Source organism: Orycteropus afer, unplaced genomic scaffold (genome assembly GCF_000298275.1).
Source record: "Orycteropus afer afer isolate SDZICR_OR568_19922 unplaced genomic scaffold, OryAfe1.0 scaffold00137, whole genome shotgun sequence".
Taxonomy (NCBI): domain Eukaryota; kingdom Metazoa; phylum Chordata; class Mammalia; order Tubulidentata; family Orycteropodidae; genus Orycteropus; species Orycteropus afer.
In genome coordinates, this window is record NW_006921724.1 from 7,129,668 (window position 1) to 7,150,303 (window position 20,636).

At 39.9% G+C, this 20,636-nt stretch overlaps 1 protein-coding gene across 1 annotated transcript in view; it reads right to left on the bottom strand.

Annotated features, from left to right (window-relative positions):
* The window catches only part of DSCAM (DS cell adhesion molecule), a 981,394-nt gene that overhangs the window by 172,052 nt on the left and 788,706 nt on the right, over positions 1-20,636 (bottom strand). Inside the window, exon 17 of the mRNA XM_042781616.1 lies at positions 8,382-8,452. Coding sequence (XP_042637550.1) covers positions 8,382-8,452 — 71 coding nt within the window. The remainder of the gene's footprint in view (positions 1-8,381; positions 8,453-20,636) is intronic.

Sequence of the window (20,636 nt, forward strand, 5' to 3'; positions counted from 1 at the left end):
TTCTCAATGTGAAGGAATGGATTTTCCTTCTTGACCAAGAATGCTAGAAGCCCGGACTGCAGATTTTGGCTTTTGAAAAATACCACATTATACAGCATATTGAATAATTCCATTGGAAAATGAACTGAAAATTTTCCTATTAATGTCTCCAAATTCACTTAAACTGCTACCTGTCCTCATTTCCCTTGTAATACAGGAGTGGTGGGCTGTCTGATTCTGTGTACCTCTTCCAGACCTCTTTCCCCCTCTCCAACATAATCAATACCAAAAAAACCCAAAGTCACTGCCATCGAGTCTGATCTGATTTATAGCGACTTCTCTTTGGGTTTCCGAGGCAGTGTCACTACAGAAGTAGATTGCCCAGTTTTCTTTCTGAGGAGTGGCTGGGAGGTTTGAATCACCAGCCTTCTGGTTAGCAGTCAAATGCCTTAGGCATTATGCCACAAGAGCCCTCCCTCATAAACAATAGCTCCTCAGTAAATTTACTCAGTGAATGGCTGCATTAAAAACTTTAACAGTAACTGGTGCCTACTGTACACAGAAAAACCCATTGCCATTGAGTTGATCCTGACTCATAGTGATACTATAAAGTGGAGTAGAACTGCCTCATAGGGTTTTCAAGGCTGCAAATCTTTACAAAAGCAGATTGCCTCATTTTTCACCCCAGGGGGCTGGAAGGTTTGAACTACTGATGTTTCCATTAGCAGTAAAACACTTAACCACCATGCCACTAGGGCTTGCAGAGGTTAAGTGCTTGGCTACTAATCAAAAAGTCTGCAGTTCCAATCTACTGGCTGCTCTGAGAGAGAAAGATGTGCCAGTTTGCTTCCGTAAAGATTACAAAGCTCTATGAGGCAGTTCAACTCTGTCCTTTAGGGTTGCTATGAGTCAGAATTGATTCAACAGCAATTTTTCTTTCTTTTTGCTTTGTTTCTTTTATTTTTTTAGTTTTATTATACATAGAAAGAGCCCTAGTGGCACAAAAGTTAAGTACTTGGATACTAAGCAAAAGGTCAGTACTGGTTCAAGCCCACTGGCTGCTCCACAGGAGAAAGAAGTGACAGTCTGCTTCCATAAAGACTACAGCCTAGGAAACGCTATCGGGCAGTTTCACTCTGCCATGTGGGGTCACTATGAGTTAGAATCAATTAGATGGCAACAGGTTTAATGATGCCTCAATGGGCTGGGATTACTGAGGATGCTAGAGATGGGGTTAAATGTAATCATCTGATTACATTAAATTTCTAACTATTCAACTTTAATATTTAATACAAATCATAAAGTTCTTCTGTAATATTTCTCATTCTAAATAAACTTCTCAGCCATAGAGTATGATACTGAAGGATGGGAAAGTGGGAAAATCATTCTAAAGATTTTTATCTTGAGTCATCAGTTTGACAATTGTTTTCAGTACTATAATTTTAAACAATTGAAAATTTCATATTTTTGGGACAGCCTATGGTTCATAAGAGATTTCTAATTTAAAGAAGAGACAATACATTTACATCAATAGGAAAATTATCATGTGTTCATCTCTGCTTTAAAATGCAGCCTCTGGATAAATATTTTTAAATATCTATAATATTAAACATTTAAAATACTGAAGATTTTATTTTACGAGTGACTCTGGCAATAACATATACAAATAGCTGGCAATAAACTTGTCCTTAATTTGCATAAAATGGGGAGTGAGGTGGTAACCTGACTGTGAGACTGATCAGAAGAGAGAAGGTGACCAAAACCAAACCAAAGTAGTTGCCATTGGGTTACCTGCAACTCATGGCAATCCCAAATGTGCAGAGTAGAACTGGTCCATATGGTTTTCAAGGCTGTGACCTTTCAGAAGGATATTGTTAGGCCTGTCTTCCAAGATGGTTCAAACCATAAAGCTTTTAATTAGTAGATGAATGTTTAACCTTTTGAACCACCCATCATTATTTGGAGAAAGTAGTTCGAACTGTCAGGCTTCTGCTTAGCAGTCAAATGTCCTAGCACCACACTACCAGAGCTTCTTAGAGAAAGTGGTAGGCACACTTAAAAGAGTTAAAAGGCAACAACATTTCACAACACTTTAGGAGAGAGATTAAAAGCAGAATTTTCTAAAAGTCAAAGAATTCTCCTTTTGGTTCACCACTTTCAGGTACTTTATCAAACATATGTGATCAACTATATCAGAACTATTCTTTCTGATTTTGAAAAACCCAAGTAATTATCAGCAAAAACATTCAGCAAAGTAACTTTTATTTGCTTACGCAAAATTTTGCTTTTCAAAGAGTGTGGGGCAACAGCTAGACAATGAATCTTTACTATTATTTATTTTTATATTCATTTAGATTAATTTACAACCTTTCCTGAATCCCTGCTAAGGCATTGCTTAGCATTTTTCTTTAAATCAAAATATGTAAAAGGATTTAAATATCCTTTCTGTCAGTATGCCATACTATGGTGGCTTATGTGTTTCTATGAACCTGGAAGATATACCAGTGGTATTTCAAATAACAGCAGGGTCACTCATGGTGGACAGATTTCAGTACAGCTTCCAGACTAAGACAGACTAGGAAAAAAGGCTTTGACAATCTATTTCTGAAAATCAGCCAATGAAAACCCTGTAGATCTTAGTCTCAAACATGCCAACAATCATGAAAATGATGCAGAACCAGGCAATGTTTCATTCTGTTATCCATAAGGTTGTCATCAGTTGAAGCCAAGTCAATGACAACTAGCCACAACTTGAGGCTTCATTTTACATAATACAAAAACCAAACTCACTGCCATTGAGTCGATTTGACTGATAGCGACCCCTCCTTGGGTTTCTGAGGCTGTATCTCTACAGAAGTAGATTGCCCAATCTTCCACAATAGAGGCAATTAAATATGGTAGTGGTCCTTGTAGTTCCTACTATGGACTTACATCTGAAGTTCTTCTTAGACTTATCACAGATTTCTTGAACAATTGCTGCCTTTTACTTTTCAATAAAAGACAGTGAAAACCCAAGTGACTATTCTGTGCTGTACACAAGTGCAGCTTGTTTTTTTGTGCCCCCCCCCACTGTGGGCTTGGGGGGGTCTTCCACTGCAGTGTGAATTAGATCATCACCATGTCACAGTGTGCAGTCTGCCATCTGGACACTTCACTGGCTGGTGCCTTCTGTGTGGCTGTTTCTGAGAAACATAATGTTTCAAAGACTAATTGGGTATGAAACACCTACCTTGTAGGTCTCATGACTCCCAGCTCACGCATGCTCACTCTCACCCACCTACTCATCCATTCATTCATTCGTTCAACACATGCTAGCTATTGGGGATCAAAGAGGAATGAAATACTCCCTGCCCTGAACTCACAGAATAGCAAGGGGGACTCTCACCAAGGACTGCAGGAACTATGCATCTGGAACCTTAGTGAGCCATCACCATAAGCAGTGGTTAACAAAGAGGATAAAACAATTCTTTCTGCTTTGGGGATTCATAAGGCTTGCCTGAAATGATCCTATCTGATCGAAGCATTGAATAAGCACAGGCAGAGGAGGGAATGCTAAGAACAGTGTGAACAATAATATTGAAGAAGGAAAGCAAATAACGTGTGTTGGCGGCCTTGAATGGTCAGTTAAAACCAGCAAGAGGGTGATGATGAATGATCTTCTGTGTCAAATGAGTTTTAATCTATATTCAGTAAAAACTAACAACAAAAATCTGTTGCTGTGAAATTGACTGACTCACGGCAATCCCATTTGTGTCAGAGTAGAACTATGTTTCATAGGATTTTTAATGTTTAATTTTTCAGAAATAGATTGCAAGGCCTTTCTTCCAAGGAACCTCTGGGTTGGTTTGAATAGCCAACCTTTCCATCAGTAGTCAGGGGCTTAACCATTTTCACCACCAAGGGAAACTTCTGTATTCAGTAGGCCATAGGAAACCATTGGCAGACCTGAATACTTAAAAATTTGAAACTATTCTTTGATGAAAGAAATAACTAAAATAAAAAGGTAAAGATGTTTATTTTAACTGAGGTTGTTGTTACAATGTTGCTTATACAATAATAAATAAATTTAATATCTACCTCCCATATTAAGGAAAAGTTGAAAATGTACCTTTCCCCTTTATAGGTTATAGTGTCTAACTTGGCTTTCCCCCTACTATTATTGTTGAACGGTCTTCTCCCAAAACATGTGCTGAAATCCTAACCTCTGTACCTATAAATAGGACCCTATTTGGAATTTGGTTTTTTGTTATGTTAAGACCATAGCAGTGAAGGGTGGGACCTAAACCCAATCACTTCTGAGCTTTAGAAGGAACAGAATAGACACAGAAGTTTTATGTACAGCATATTTTATGCTGCCTATTATACTTTGCATACACTTCTTTAGATGGAATAAAAGTGCAGCAGTACAAACCATTAAAACACTCAGCTACTAACTGAAAGGTTGGAGGTTTGAGTCTACCCACTGGTGCCTCAGAAGAAAGGCCTGGTGATCTACTTCTGAAAAAGTAACCGTCAATACTCTATGGAATACAGTTGTACTCTGAGACACACAGTGTCACCATGAGTCAGTCAACTCAATGGCAACTGGTTTTATATTATGTGTGTGTATATATCCCACTCCTCGGGAGTGATACTGCCTTGGCAACCCAAGGAGGGGTCGCTATGAGTCGGGTCTGACTCGATGGCACATAACAACAACAACACAACATATATATACACACACACACACACACACACACATAATATAAATAAAAATAAATAAATAAATATATATATATATATATCAATGCCATTGAGTCCACTCTGACTCATAGTGACCCCCATTGAGTTTCTAAGCTTGTAAATTTTATGTAAGCAGACTGCCTCATCTTTCTTCCATGAAGCAGCTGGTAGGGTTCAAACCATCAACCTTTTGATTAGCTGCCAAATGCATAAACTGTGTATAGTAGCATACATTTTTGTTTGCATCAGTGACACGCTTTAAAAGTACATACATAAAAAGGCTAATGTTCAATGACAAGCCAATGAAAGGACAGGTCTTATCTCATTCAATTTGTTAGGTCAACAGTATATCTGCCTGCATATTGATAGGCTCTCCAACAATGGCCCTGCTACCCTTAGACATTGTTCCTTGAACAATATATTATAAACTGTGCACAATCTAATGGAAGCAAGTCATCCTTTTTATAGCCCACAAAACATTTATTCTTTTGGCACAAAAAAAGATGTTTAACTGCAATCGACTAACTTTCACTGCTGTTTTTCCACTGGGAGAGAAAATATGCAATGTTTTTTGATGCCTCAAAAGTTTGAGTGTTTAGTTACAAGATTTGGATGCTCTATAGAAGGATACTTTTCTCACGCAGTCCCCAAAACATGTTAGCAGTTATAGAAATACCTGGTCTTTTTCAGTGGCTAGATGCAAGACAGAGTATAGGGCTAGTGGGTGAACTTCACAGTCTTCAATTTAAGAGAGTGAGTCAGCACTCCCTTTGTAGAATGGCTAAAATGCATTTGAGGTGATGGCTTGCTGAGTGTCTTTTATTGCTCAATGTGTGTGATGCTTGCAGGCAGTGGCTGTGCTCACAAAAAACTAAAGACATCCCTCCCTATACTCCTCAGCTGCAGCTTGGCAGTCATGTCACACTGCCCACTGGAAAACAATTCACTGGCTAGAAATGAAAAAGCTGATACTGAAGGGTTGGCTACATTAACCTGTGTTAATACCCAAGGAGGTATTCCTCTAACAATGAAACTCCTCCTTCTTCTTCTTCTTTTTTTTTTTCTTTTAAGCAGAGACCAGTCATTTTATGCAATGCAGTAAGTCATTGGATTTCTTGACCGCTGCTCTGGTAGCATAGTGCCTAAGGCATTTGACTGCTAACCAGAAGGCTGGAGATTCAAACCCACCAGCCACTCCTTGGAAGGAAGGTTGGGCAATCTACTTCTGCAGTGATACTGCCTTGTAAACCCAAGCATGGGTTGCTATGAGTCGGGTAGGACTGGACAGCAGTGCATTTCTTTCTTTTTTTTTTTTTTCCCCCCCACTTCCATGGATATATTCCATCTAAAGTATATATAAAGCATATTGTATAGAATAAAATATGCTTGTTTTCATGGAATAAAGGTTTAAGGTATACATTCTGTATAAGGTGACTGAAGAGAAAAAGGGAAGCAAAAACAGTGTACTGCCATGGGCAAATCTACTGCAAAAAAAAAAAAACAAAAAACCCCTCTTTAAAGTGTTAAAAGGCAAAGATACTACTTTGAAGACTAAGGTGCATCTGACCCAGTCAAGGTATTTTCAATAGCCCCTTATACATGTGAAAGTTGGATAAGGAATAAGGAAGACCAAAGAAAAATTGATGTATTTGAATTATAGGCAAGGCAACAAGGCAACCATTGCCGTGGAGTCGGACCCGACTCATAGCGACCCCTCCTTGAATAACCAGAAGGCTGGTGGTTCAAACTCACCAGCCACTCCTCGGAAGGAAGGTTGGGCAATCCTACTTCCGTAGTGATACTGCCTCGGAAACCCAAGGAGGGGTCGCTATGAGTCGGGTTTGACTCGACGGCACATAACAACAACAACAACAACAATCACCACAGAAGTAGATTGCCCAATCTTCCTTCCGAGGAGTGGCTGGTGGGTGTGAACCACCAGCCTTCTGGTTAGCAGTCAAATGCCTTAGGCACTACGCTACCCGAACTCCCTTTGAATTATAGTGTTAGCGAAAAATATTGAATATACCACGGACTGTTGGAAGAACAAACAAATCTGTCTTGGAAGAAGTATAGCCAGAAAGCTACTTAGAAGTGAGAATGGAGAAACTTTGTCTCATGTGCTTTGGGCATGTTATCAGGAAGGACCAGTCCCTAGGAAAGGACATAATGCTTGGTAAAATAGAGATTGAGAAAAAAAAAAAAAAAAAAAAGGAAGACCCTCAATGAGATGGACTGACACATAGCACCAACAATGGACTCAAACATACTAATGATTGTGAGGATAGTACAGGACCAGGCAGTGTTTCTTTCTGTTGTACATAGGGTCACTATGAGCTGGAACCGACTAGATGGCACCTAACAACAACAGTTATTTTATGGTGTTCCAGTATGTCAAATGGTTAAGCACGTGGCTGCTAACCAAAAGATTTTTGTGGTTTGAGTCCATTCAGAAGCACCTCAAAAGAAGGACCTTGTAATCTACTGTAGAAAAATCACCCACTGAAGGCTCTGTGGAATGTAAGTCTACTCTCACACACATGGGGTCCATGAGTTGGAATCAACAGCAACTAGTTTGTTAGGTTGGTTAGTCATTTTATGAAGAGCCAATGGTGGGGGCAAAACCAGGTGAATTGGATTAAGTGTTTAATTGTTCAGAGAGGTTTGTGATTTGAAGAACATTGTGGTTGGTTGCTGTCTTCTTCTCTGGGTGATAATATATAAAAAAGGTAACTAAAGAGGTAAGAAAAAAACATATGCAATGAGAGAAACCCAGAAGCAGGATAGTAAGTGCAGCTTTATAGAAGTTTTACCCAACAATAGCACTTAAGCTAAAATGCTACCTATCACATATAATTATCTCCAGGAACTTCTTCATGTGGGTGACTAATTCACAGGGAAGTCTCACAGGCTACTTAAATGCCATGCTACTGATTTGAAGATCAGAGGAATAAAGGTGCTCCAAGCTCTGGTCTGTGATAAGCTTGCACCAGAATATAATCAATATACTGCTTCCTTCATCCAGAAATTTTTGAATCGAAAAACATGTCAGCCAAACTAAACAACATGCTTTGTGACAGGGCTGTTTGCACTGTTTTTCAGGCTTTCTTTCTCTCCTAGTAACTGGCAATAGATAATCAGTTAACCAGGAACATGTTTATGGGTCACACTTAGGGTAGCATTGCCTTGCAAGACAACTGGTCAACCATTCATTTCATAGTGAGGAAAATAAGTGCAGGAAAGTTAAGAGGCTTTGTTGAGGACACAGATAGTTAGCCACACAGCCAGGACTCCTCTCCTTCCTGCCAGCTTGGTGGGCTATCTGCCAGCCATGCTTCACCAATCAGGAAAGGCAGTTAAAAAGATGTTATCTCTCAGACAAAACTGGCCAGTGCAGTTGTGAACATCAATTTCACTGTCTGTGTAGGGACCAGACCTCAGTCAAGATTCAAAGAAAAAAAAAAAAGACACTGACAACTTTACTCTCTTTAAACACAGACCTTGCTGTGAAAGTATTCAAATTGTGGATACATGTAATAAACTTTAAGAGCTTTCAACCTGATTTTGAAAAATTAAAGTTTGATATAATGGTAGTACCTTGACATCATAACATTGAATGTGAATGAAGTATTCACCCCAGTGGGAAAAATGCCAGGAATACGAGTGTTTATTTGGTTTACCTTCCAGGTGACCCTGATGCTTTGAGATGATATGGGCTCCAGGTGAACTTCCTGAGGTGGACCATCAGGAGCTGTAAAGACCAAAAATCCACAGGCAGATTAGATATGAGCTCCAGAGTAGATTGAAACCTTCACAGCAATATGCAGGCCTGGAAAGCATGCCTATGTTTAGCATGGTGGTGGTGATGGTTACATGCCATTGAGTTGGACCTGACTCATAGAGACCCCTCCTTGGGTTTCCGAGGCGATATTACTATGGAAGTAGATTGCCCAACCTTCCTTCCAAGAAGTGGCTGGTGGGTTTGAACTGCCAGCCTTCTCGTTAGCAGTCAAGTGTGTTAGGCACTACACTACCAGAGAAGTATATTTTTAGCTTTCGTGGGCAAAATCAATTTTGCCCAATCACTGTGTATAGTTTGCCCTGTTTTAATTCCTTCTTATGAAAAATTAATCTTGAGAACTATCTGCCATTGTATTCTTCTCATGTTCTTGATAAATTGATGGACAAACCCCAAGACACAGCAAGTTAAGGGGTAAAATATGAAGTGATAAACAAAATTTATTTTAGAAAACTTTGTGGTGACTGTTAAAGAGCTTTCTCTTTCCCTATGATGCTATAAGGTATTGGGATGCTCAAGTTGCTCAGAGCCACTGGGGAGAAAAATAAACAATATAGGAATCTTCTACCTTTCAGTTACTTTGGTGGCTTTAGTTCTCCAATGTTTCCATTAAAAATGTCTTGCTAACCAGAGGCTACATCCACAGATAGCAGAAACAAAGTGAAAGAATAAAACACAACATGAAACTTACACCAACCTGTTTCCAACGGTTGTGTGATAAATAAGGGAGTCACTGAGAAACAATTGTAATTGGTCACTTCCCAATTACAGTATGTATTAGAAATTTACTAAGTCTACTAAGTAGATTTAGTAGCATAGTGCCTAAGGCACTTGACTGCTAACCAGAAGGCTGGCGGTTCACACCCACCAGCCATTCCTGGGAAGGAAGATGGGGCAATCTACTTCCGTTGTGATTCTGCCTGGGAAAACCAAGGAGGGGTTGCTATGAGTCAGGTCTGACTCAATGGCACATAACAACAACAACAACAGTAAGTCTACTAAATTTACTAAGGTATAGTGTGAAATTAAGAGATGCAAACATATTTGTCAACTGAGAGTTTATAATGTAATCAGAACAATCAAAACATACTCCAAGAGAAAAGCAACAATACAAAGGAGCATATGCTATATTTTGATGCAAATGTGTGCTATACAATTTTTGCAAACCAGGCAACTCCCTGTAGGTTAGCTTCTTGTGCATTATGTGTATGTGCTTGTTATTTACGGGTGCTTGTTATTACATGTGGAAAAATACAGTTCTGAAGCAACTTCTGAGAAGCAGAAGCAAATAGAAAAAATAGGAGTTAAAAAGGAGATATCATTTTTGATTAAAAAATGTGGGAATGACAATTTTGAGATCACTGCTGAATTGCAGAAGAGCCATTTGTGTGGAAATGAGGAGACAAGTTTACAGAAGGTTGAGTAGCATATAGAGATATGAAAGTAGAGACAGTGAATATAAGATAATTGTGAAGAGTGGTGGTGCAAGTCCACTCTGAGGCACCTCAGAAGAAAGGCCCGCTGATCTCCTTCCAAACTGTCAGTCATTGTAAACACTATGAAGTAAGGTTTCACTCTGACACACATGGGGTCACCATGAGTCAGAGTCTATTTGAAGACAACTGTAAGGGAGCAGCAAGAGGGAAGAAAAGATACTTTCTTTTCAATTATCAAGGATGTTTGGAGTGGTAGTGTGCCATAGTGTTAAATCTGTGGGTATCTGAAGCTTTCTGCCTAAGTCTGAATGCTGGCTTTATAACTTATTAGTTGTGTAGATTTTTGAAGGTTAACTTCTCGGTTTCTTTCACTGTATAACAGAGTAAAAGAACTTATAGGGTTATGAGAACAATGTGCCTAATTAAATAAAACAATAATAGTAATTATTATTACTATTGTTAAATGGAGAGGAAGTAAGGGGAGAAATTAAAATAATAAGAAGAAAGGGTAACCTTAATGAAGTATATCCTAGCAGAAACAGGAGAGGCTAGACTCAAGAGCAGAGACCACTGAGTAGGTAGAGAAGAGCATTAAGTACCTCTGGGGTGGAGGAGGGAGGAGACAATTGGGAGGTCTTGTTGTTGTTGTTGTTAGCTGTCTTCAAGTTGGTGCCCAACTCATAATGACACTACACACAATGGGACAAAATTCTGCCTTGTCCCGCATCATTGCCATGAGCAGGTCCCAGTGCTGTGATCCATAGGGTTTTCAATGGCTGATTTCTGCAGGGCTTCCAACCCATTTTAGAAAGACCCCTGCTGAAAATTTGCATTTCCACCCCAGATATACTGAATGAGAATCTGCATAAGAATCACCTGGGAATCTTGTTAAAATGCAGATTCTGATTAAAAATATTTGGGGTGGAAATGCAAATTCTTAGCAGAGGTTGAACCAGAATGAACCACTTTGAAGCTCTGAATTTTAGGAAGTAGATTACCAGGGCTTTCTTCCTATAGAGAAGTCTTATGGATTTCTGGTGGCATAGTGCCTAAGGCATTTGACTGCTAACCAAAAGGCTAGTTGTTCAAATCCACCAGCCACTCCATGGAAAGAAGACTGGGTAATCTACTTTTGTAAAGATTTATCACCTCAGAACCCAAAAGGGGTCGTTATAAGTCGGAATAAACTTCATCTTCATGGCAGTGAGTTTGGTTTTTTTTTTTTTTTTTTTTTTTTGGAGGTAGACTTATTGGTTGAGGGGAATGGTTAAAACTTGACCATCTTCTCTATTTTGTCAATACATAAGAGCCAAAGTCAGGGTCTCTGGATGAAAGACCGAAGAAAAGGGTTGTAAGGTTAAGGAATGCATCAAGGCTTGAAAAAGCACTGTGGTCTAGCAAAAAGAGTGTAGGCTGCATATTACTGCATACACCCCCTGGGGTGCTAACAGTGCATGAAAATAATGGTGAGGAGCTAGTGTGCATGGTTATGGCATTTATAGACTGGCACTGGAAGTAGTGATGATGAAAATGAAGGAATAGATGTTTGATTGCTGCTCGCTGAGAACAATAGAACGTGGTGGCTATGCATGTATGTCAGGGAAGGCAGAGGGGGATGTTGATTCCACAGGGCAGGGAGAGAATGATGGCATAAGAACAGCTAGAAAGGAAACTCATTTCCCACAAAAGATGATTCATTGAATTTTAGAAATATGAATATGAAGGGAAATGGGCAGTAGCGGTTCAGCGGTAGAATTCTTTGCTTTCCATTCAGGAGACATGGGTCAATTCCTGGCCGATTCCTACCTCATGCAGCAACCACCCGTCTGTCAGTGGAGGTTTGTGTGTTGCTATGATGCTGGACAGGTTTTAGCAGAGCTTCTAGACTAAGACAGAGTAGGAGGAAAGACCTAGTGATCTACTTCTGAAAATCAGCCACTGAAAACCCTATGGATCACAACTATCCAATCCCAAACTGATCATGGAGAGGCTGTAGGTCTGGGCAATGTTTTATTCAGTGGTGCATGGGGTTGCCATGACTCAGGGCCTGACTTGACAGCAGCTAACACAAACAACAATATTAAGCTATTGGAAATATGTGAGAGAACTGGAGTGAGGAGGGGAGTGAGGTCTCCATGATCCTCCTTCTCCTGAAACCCTATATTCAGAGTCTTGCTGAGGCCATCCCTAATATTTGTCCTAAGTACCCTTGTCTTTTGGCTCCTCTGACACTGTCCCCATTACAGCTCTCAGAGCCTCTCACCCTACTCTGGCCCAGCCTTCATGCTTGGCACCGGTTTTTATTTTGTTCCTAAAAAATAACTCTGGTCTTGATATTACATCTTGAAAGGGGAGATGTCCACAGAGCACACTTCAAAATTTTCACCCAAAATAAAATCACCCCACTGCCACTGAGTCAATTCCAACTCACAGTGACCCTATAAGGCGCGATAGAAATACACCATAGAGTTTCCAAGGCTGTAAATCTTTATAGAAGTAGATCGTCTCATCTTTCTCACATGAAGAAGCTGGTGGGCTCATACCACCGATTTTTTTTTTTTTTTTTGGTTAGCATCCCAATGCTTTAACCATAGCACCACCAGAGCTCCTTTACCCAACATCCTAACTATCCATGTCTATGTCTTGCCTTCTTGTCCTGAGCACTCTCTCAGGCATCCTGAGTCCCAAGCCCATGTTACTAAAACACACCTGACCTGGATGGCTCTGAGCCTTTGCCCTTGAGCTCTTTTCTCTTTCTTTCAGAGATTCCTGCTTGGTTTAGGAGCAAATCCCCCCCCCCCCCCCCTGCCCGCCCCACCACACACACACACACACAGCATTGGATTTCATTCCCCACAGAGAGGTGTTGTGTACATGTTTGTATATTGGTTTTTGCATGTCTGCTTCCCCTTTACCCCCCCCAAATTCTATGCTCTCTAATGTTAGGGACTAGATCTAGCACAAGTCCTTGTCTTTGGGGGATAAAGCAACCTGTAGTTGCTAAAATCTTGAACATGCATCCACTTCCTCAGCAGGGCACCTGGACAGCTGATTTGGGGATGCTGCTGCCCCCTAAATGCTTGTATTTATTAATCCCCTGACTGGAAAGGTTCTGCTGGCATTGAAGTTAATTTCCAAAACCGTATCCATGGGAGAGGCTGTCATCCAGCTAATTCTGCTAATTGCTGTGACCACTCTGCATCTAATTTCTACTCACAGGGTTGAGCCTTTGCACAGGAAACTTTTGATATCAGGCCCAATGAAAACACACAGAATGGATTTCACTTCCACATTCCCCATTCTGTGGTCCAGAAGAAGCACACAGTTCAACCATTAAATACTTCTCGAAAAGTTATATTGAGGTCTGACAGCTATATGGATACTTGATTATTTTAATTTAATTGTGCTAAATCCAATTGAACATGAAGCCCATTTGTTAGGAATCAGAGGCTATGCCAATGTTACTTTCTGGTGTGGCTTTCTCAGGAAGAAGGCAGATAGACAATAGTCACAGCTTTATTTTCTCATTGAGATCAGTTAATAATTGAAGAAGAAGAAAACAAAATACTAGTATAGAAAACAAAAACCAAACCCATTGCCATTGAAATGATTCTTACTCATGGTGACCCCATGTGTTACAGAGTAGAATAGTTCCATAGAAATTTCTTGTCTGGTCCCTGGGTGAAAGAAACAGTTTGTGTTTGGCTGTTAACAGGAAGGTTGGCTGTTTGAATCCACCCAGCAGCACCACAGAAGATAGCCCTGGCAATCTGCTTCCTTAAAGATTATAGTCAAATAACTTACTACACAAAAACATTGTTCCATATCCTACTTTGGTGAGTAGCAACTAGGGTCTTAAAAGCTTGCAAGCAGCCATCTACATGAAATGATGGGTCTCTCTTGGTCCAGAGCAAAGAATGAAGAAAACCAAATACGCATGGAAAAAATTACTCCAAGGGACTGGTATACCATATGATCCTCAACCTATATGACCATGAGGCCAGAACTAGATGGTGCCTGGTTACCACTGTCAACCACTCAGAGGGGGATCCATGTAGGAGACACTGGATAGAGTGGGAAAGCAATGTGGAACAAAACTCAAAAATCATGAAAAAAAGACCAGGTTTGCTAGTGTGATAGATCCTGGTAAGACCCCTGAGTCTATGGCCCATAGCCACCCTTCATGTCTGGAATTGAATTCACCCCTGTGGTTTCCAGACAAACAATAGACATGCATATGGGGTGAACATTTATATCAGATAGATACACTACTTGGAGCAATCAATGATGGGAGAACAGAAGGGCAGTATATGCACAGGGAGACAGCTCACAGGACTGGAGTGAATGGCAGGGAAAGACACAGGAAAGAGGTAAATATGGGAAAGAAGTTGGAAGAGAGCTGTTACTTTGTGGGGAATTGCAGTCAATGTCATGAGACAAAATGTGTATGAATTGCTGTGAGGAAAATGAATTTGCTCTGTAAAGTTTCACCCAAATCACTATAAAATTAAAAAAAAAAAAAAAATGATTACAGCCAAGAAAACCCTATGAAGCTCAGTTCAACCCTGTAACACATGGGGTTGCTATGAGTCAGAATACACTTTATGGTAATAGAATTATTAGTTTTGTTTCTCAAATCTTTATGGAAGCAGATTGCAAATCTTTCCTCTGCAGTGCTTCTGGGTGGGTTAGAACTACCAAACTTTAGCATAGTAGTCAAGTACAAACCATTCGTACCACTCAGAAAACTACATTACATAATATGAGTATAGTATATAAAGGAGCTCTGGTAGTGTAGTGCCTAAGGCACTTGACTGCTAACCAGAAGGCTGGTAGTTCAAACCCACCAGCCACTCCTCAGAAGGAAGATTGGGCAATCTACTTCCATAGAGTTACTGCCTCAGAAACCCAAGGAAGGGTCACTATGAGTCAAATAGACTCGACAGCAGTGAGTTTGATTTTTATGGTTTTCTGGTGGTGCAGTGGTTAAAGCATTTGGTTGCTAGCCAAAAGGTTGGTAGTTCAAATGTACTAGCTACTTGGTGAGAGAAAGATGAAGGAGTCTGCTTCCTTAAAGATTTACAGCCTTAGAAACCCAATGTGGCAGTTCTACCATGTCCTATAGGATCACTATGAATCAGAATTGACTCGATAGCAGTGATTTTAGTATAGCATATACAAAAGTGCTCTGAATTTCATCAGAAAATACAAAACTGATGAAGCATTCAGGAATTTGGGACAAATTGCTCTTATGATTTGGTCTGGAATTTTCAGAAAGCCCCTACTAAAGTTGTGAGAGTATAGTGGTTCCTGACTTTTCAAGACAGACCATCTATCTTTAAGAATGTAACACATTTATTAGAGTCCACAGGTATTGTAACCAGTTAAGTGCTCAGCTGCTATCAGAAAGATTGGAGGTTTGAATCTACCCAGAGATGCCTCAGAAGAAAGGCCTGGCAATCTATTTCAGAAGGATCAGCTGCTGAAAACCCTACGGAGCGCAATTCTACTCTGACTCACATGGGGTTGCCATGAGTTGGAGCAGACTTGATGGCAACTTGTTAAGTTTTTGGGTTTCCACACCTTTATGACTTAGGCTACCATTGCTTCAGTGCTTTATTAATAGTTTCTATGTTGGTTTGTGTATTCTTTGAAGAGAATATATTGGCACCTCTCCTTTCTCAAAAATTAAAGTCAGAGAAGCAATATCATAGCCGAACAGCAAAACCATGTAATACAGATAGTCCCTGGCTTATGACATATTCAGTTTATGACAAACTTCACTTAACAACCCTCTGTTTGTTTGTTTGTTTGTTTTTTTTGGGGGGTTGTTTTTTTTGGTGTATCTTATTGTTAGTAATATGTACTACATATAGTATTGCATTATGTAATTTGCTGATGTTATTCTCAGATAGTCACTTGCAGATGTTTGATTTTATGATTTAGTGTTCAAAACATCACTGTATAGCAGACTATGGCTTGGTCTACAATGAATTTGGTGTCACTGGGCTTCCTAATGGATAGAAAGTTGGGCAACGTTCAACAACTTACAACAATTAAACTGCACACACGTCCAACAGCTGTTATGACTCTGACTTCACTGTTACAACACTGATGCCAACTTCATTGCAGACCAGGCCTATAGCATGATCTTATTCAGTGTTTCGTACCACAAACTTGTAAGACATAACCAAAAATCTTTAGGTAATACATCACTGGGCTTGCAGGCTTAGGAGCACAGTCTTGGGAGATAGCTGGCTCAACTGGTATAACATAGTTTGCAACTCAATATTCTGTACTTTACTGTGGTGCATAATGACTAGGGTCTTAAAAGCTAGCGAGTGGCCATCTAAGGTGCAACTACTGGTCTCTTTCCATCTCAAGCAAAGAAGAGTGAAGAAAATCAAAACCAAATAGAAACAAATAGTCCAAAGGACTAACAGATCACATGAACTCCATCCTCCTCAACCTTGAGACCAGAACTAGATGGCACCTGGCTACCATAACCAACCACTCTGAAAAGGATCACAATAGAGTATCCTGGATAGAGTGAGAGAAAAATGTGGAATGAAACTGAAAATCATAAAAAATACCAGGATTACTGATTATCTCTGATAGAGACTATTGGAATAGCCAGAACTGTGGCCTTTAGTCACCCTTTAACACTAGAACTGAACTCACCCCAGTTGCTCAACTTTCAGCCAAGGAAAAGACAGATCTATAAGGTGAACAATAATAATGGAGGAGTATGCACTCCTTAGAAGAAAAGGTCATATGAGATCAAAAGAGTAACTTTTGCCCAGGGATAAACCTCAGAAGGCAGGAACCAAAACCAAAATCAACCCACTGCCATTGAGTGGATTCTGACTCATAGCAACACTATAGGGCAGAGTAGAACTTCCCCATAGGGTTTCTAAGGCTGTAAATCTTTACAGAAGCAGACTACCCCATCTTTCTATCCTGGAGTGGCTGGTGGGTTCGAACCACTGACCTTTTGGTTATCAGCCAGATACTTTAACTGCTATGCACCAGAGTACCTAGAAGGCAGGGAAGGATAGGAAAGAAGGACAAATGGAAACGGGAAACACAGGGAGGAAGTGGGAAGAATAATGTTACACTGTGGGGATTGCAATCAATGTTATAAAACAAAAGGTGTGTGAAGTGTTGAATAGAAAGCCAGTTTGCTCTGTAACCTTTCACTTAAATCACAATGAAAAATTTTCTTTTAAAAAAAAAAAAAAGAGAGACAGCAGTTGTTTAATTTGAAAGGAGGTATTCAACTTACCTCAGAACTGACTTATGACAGAGTTGTTGGAATGGAACCCTTGTGTAAATTGGGGACTACCTGTATATTCACACATTAGAACTATGCTCAATATTATTAGGAAGGCTTTTTGTGTGTTTTTTACATGAAGCATACTAAATTTTCCACTCAAAGAGTCTAAAACATTATTTATAAAAGAATCTATATTGAAATTATAAATAAGTCTTCTTATGAGCTGTGATTTATCTTCCCCAGAGGTCCTCATTTCTTTGTAGACAGAAAATTTCTGTAAAATTATGATCCAAGGCAGATTGAATTCCTAATGCTAAAAGCATTGAACAACCATTATGTATCCATTTACTTATCTAAATTTGAGAACTGTGTTGACACCTAACATTTAAGAATTTATTTACATGATATCAAATTGAAACTTTTCTTCTTTTTCTTTAAACCAGGATGTTTCACCTTTTTTCTATGGGAGGAAAAGAAAGGCAAGGATTAACAATGAATGTAATTTCTGAAATAAATCCTTTCTGCAGTTCTACAGAAGCCACAAGCTATTCAACCTGTAAAATAGTAATAAGTCAAATCTCTATTTAAAATTTCTAAGATTTTTACTAAGCAAGGCAAACTTTACTAATTCTATGTGGCTGAAAATACAGCAGAGATAGACTCTTGTTCCTTGCCACATCCATGGGTCACTGGCACAGTCTTCTCTTGATCATTCCTGCAGGCTCTACAGGGCTATCTCTATCACAATAGCGTGTCCTGGATAGAGTGAGAGAAAAATGTGGAATGAAACTGCAAATCATAAAAAATACCAGGATTGTATTTTGGCTCCTCCCCACCCACTTGCTCTTGTCAGCCTCCCCTTTCTCTGACAGCCCCCTTGTTGCTTTCAACGGAGTGTCCTCTCCCTCCTGCATCCAAGCAGTTTACATCAACACAGGACCATCAGCCCTCTGCTCAGCTCTCAAAATAACTCTGTCTCCCAAATAATCTCCTGCTTCAACTAGATTTTTGAGGATAAATTGTTCATTGAACTAGAAGGAATCACCCCAGTGAGAATCTCTCCCAAATTTCATTTCTGGTTTCCTTATTGGAGAATTTACGGAGGGCTGGGTGGCACAAACTGTTAAGTGCTTGGCAGCTAACCAAAAGATTAGAAATTCAAATCTGTGCAGAGGTGCCTCTGAAGAAAGGCTGGATGAACTACTTCTGAAGGATCAGCCACTGATGGAGCCCTATGGAGCACAGTTCTGCTCTGACACACATGGGGTCACCAGGAGTCAGAATGGAGAGCAACTGGTGATGGTGGAGGAAACAGGGAGGGGGCAGAGTGTGCCAGATGGGTGGTGGGAACTTTAAATTGGGTGATCACAGTGGGAATTAGTGAGAATAAGATAACTGAACAAGGACTTGAAGGTAGTAAGGGAGGTGAGGGGAGAACATTCCAGACAGAAGGATGGCCGGTGGGAGAGTTTTATGTAGCACTTTTGAGGAATGGCATGTAGGCCAGCAATTTATTTAATTACAATTTATTTAAAATCATAAAAAAAAAAAAAAATACCAGGCTTACTGATAATCTCTGATAGAAACTATTGGAACAGCGAGGACTGTGGCCCTTAGTCACCCTTTAACACTAGAACTGAACTCACCCCAGTTGCTCAACTTTCAGCCAAGGAAAGACAGATCTATAAGGTGAACAATCATATGAGGTAGGAATATGCACTCCTTAGAAGAAAAAGTCATATGAGATCAAAAGAGTAGCTATAATTTCCAACATCTCTCAAACTGAAGCTAGAGAAAACTGACAGCAAATTCTGGAATTTGCTGGAGGTACAGGTGTAGAATGAGCCTGGTTTTTACTGGGGGAACTCTGGACATTTCACTATTTTGTTGAATAACACCATTGATATCACATTCAGCTCTACCATGTATTGCAGTTAAAATGTCAATGCCCGTGCCTTTTCTTTCTTAAGCCTTCATCATATCCTCTCCCCCTGAGCCTCCAACTCAGCATACAGGAGACTGTGCCTCCACATTGAGCTGCTCCTCTGGGCTGTGATGAAAGAGGTGCAAAAACCATTTACTTGGTGACAGATCCAGTGGAAACCCAGTGACTCCTTAATCCTGACTTTCCTCTCTCTGATGCTTCTGTGAAAACTCACTGGTTTGTCAATGAAGTCCCTGCATAATTGAACTCCTTTCCTTGGACAGCCTCCTAATGAAAATGATGACACTCCTATCAGACACTCTAAACTCAGTCACAGACACTAAGTGACACGTGACCTTCAGGGTACAGCTACTAATGGGGAAGTTGGTTTTTCATGAGGGTCAGCTGAGCTGTGACATGCTGATTAGTGTCAGAGGAAACCTGGCACATCAGGCGCTCTTCTAGTCCATTAAGAGCTAACCTCACTAACTCTGACAGTGTCTCCACTTACTCTCATGACTTTTCCTTTTTGGAGCACTAAGGGTTGTTGTGGTAGAGTCAGGAACACTGTGACAGATAAGGTGATCTCTGCTATGCATCTGTTCTCTGAGGTCAAGTGTATTAAATGATATGATAGTGCTTTCATACACTTTCATATAAAAATAAACCCAATCTTGCATTGGAACATGACTTTCCAACATTAGATAGAATCCACTGCCATCAAGTCAATTCCAACACATAGTGACCCTAGACAGAGTGAAACTGCCCCAAAGGGTTTCCAAGACTGTAAATCTTTATGGAAGCAGTCTGTATCATTTTTCTCCCACAGAGCAGCTAATGGGTTCAAATTGCCGACCTATGTCACCAGGGCTCGTAATATTAGATAGAGGTGTTATGTCAATACCAGTGATGCCTTCTTCATTAAGCATTTCAGTGGATACAGAAGGAATCCAAAAGTCAAATTCTCATGATGGCAAAATCTAAATCAGAGATCATAAACTTTTTCTGTGAATGGCCAGAGAGTAAATATATTAAGATTTATGGGTCACCTATGGTCTCTGTCACATCTTTTTCTTTCTTTTTTTCAAAGAATGCTTTAAATTTGTAAAAACAATTCTTATCTCAAGGCTATACATAAACAGGCCAGATTTTTCCCTATGGGTTGTAGTCTGCTGACCCCTGAAAGAAAGAAGTGGGGAGCCATGTTTAAATGAAGGTATATAGTCAGCCTATTAGGTGGTTTAATAGTTAAGGCATTTGGTTGCTAACCAAAAGGTCAGTGGTTAACTCCATGGAAAAAAGATGAGACAGTCTGCTTCTGTAAAGATTTACAGCTCTGTAAACTCAATGGGGGTCGCTATGAGTTGGAATCAAATGATGGCAGTGAGTAGGGTTTTTTTTTTTTTTTTGGTTGGGCCAGCCTAATTAATGTGTTTGAACTATAGTATTGGTGAAGAATTTTGATTATATTGTATACTGCCAAATGAATGAACAAATCAG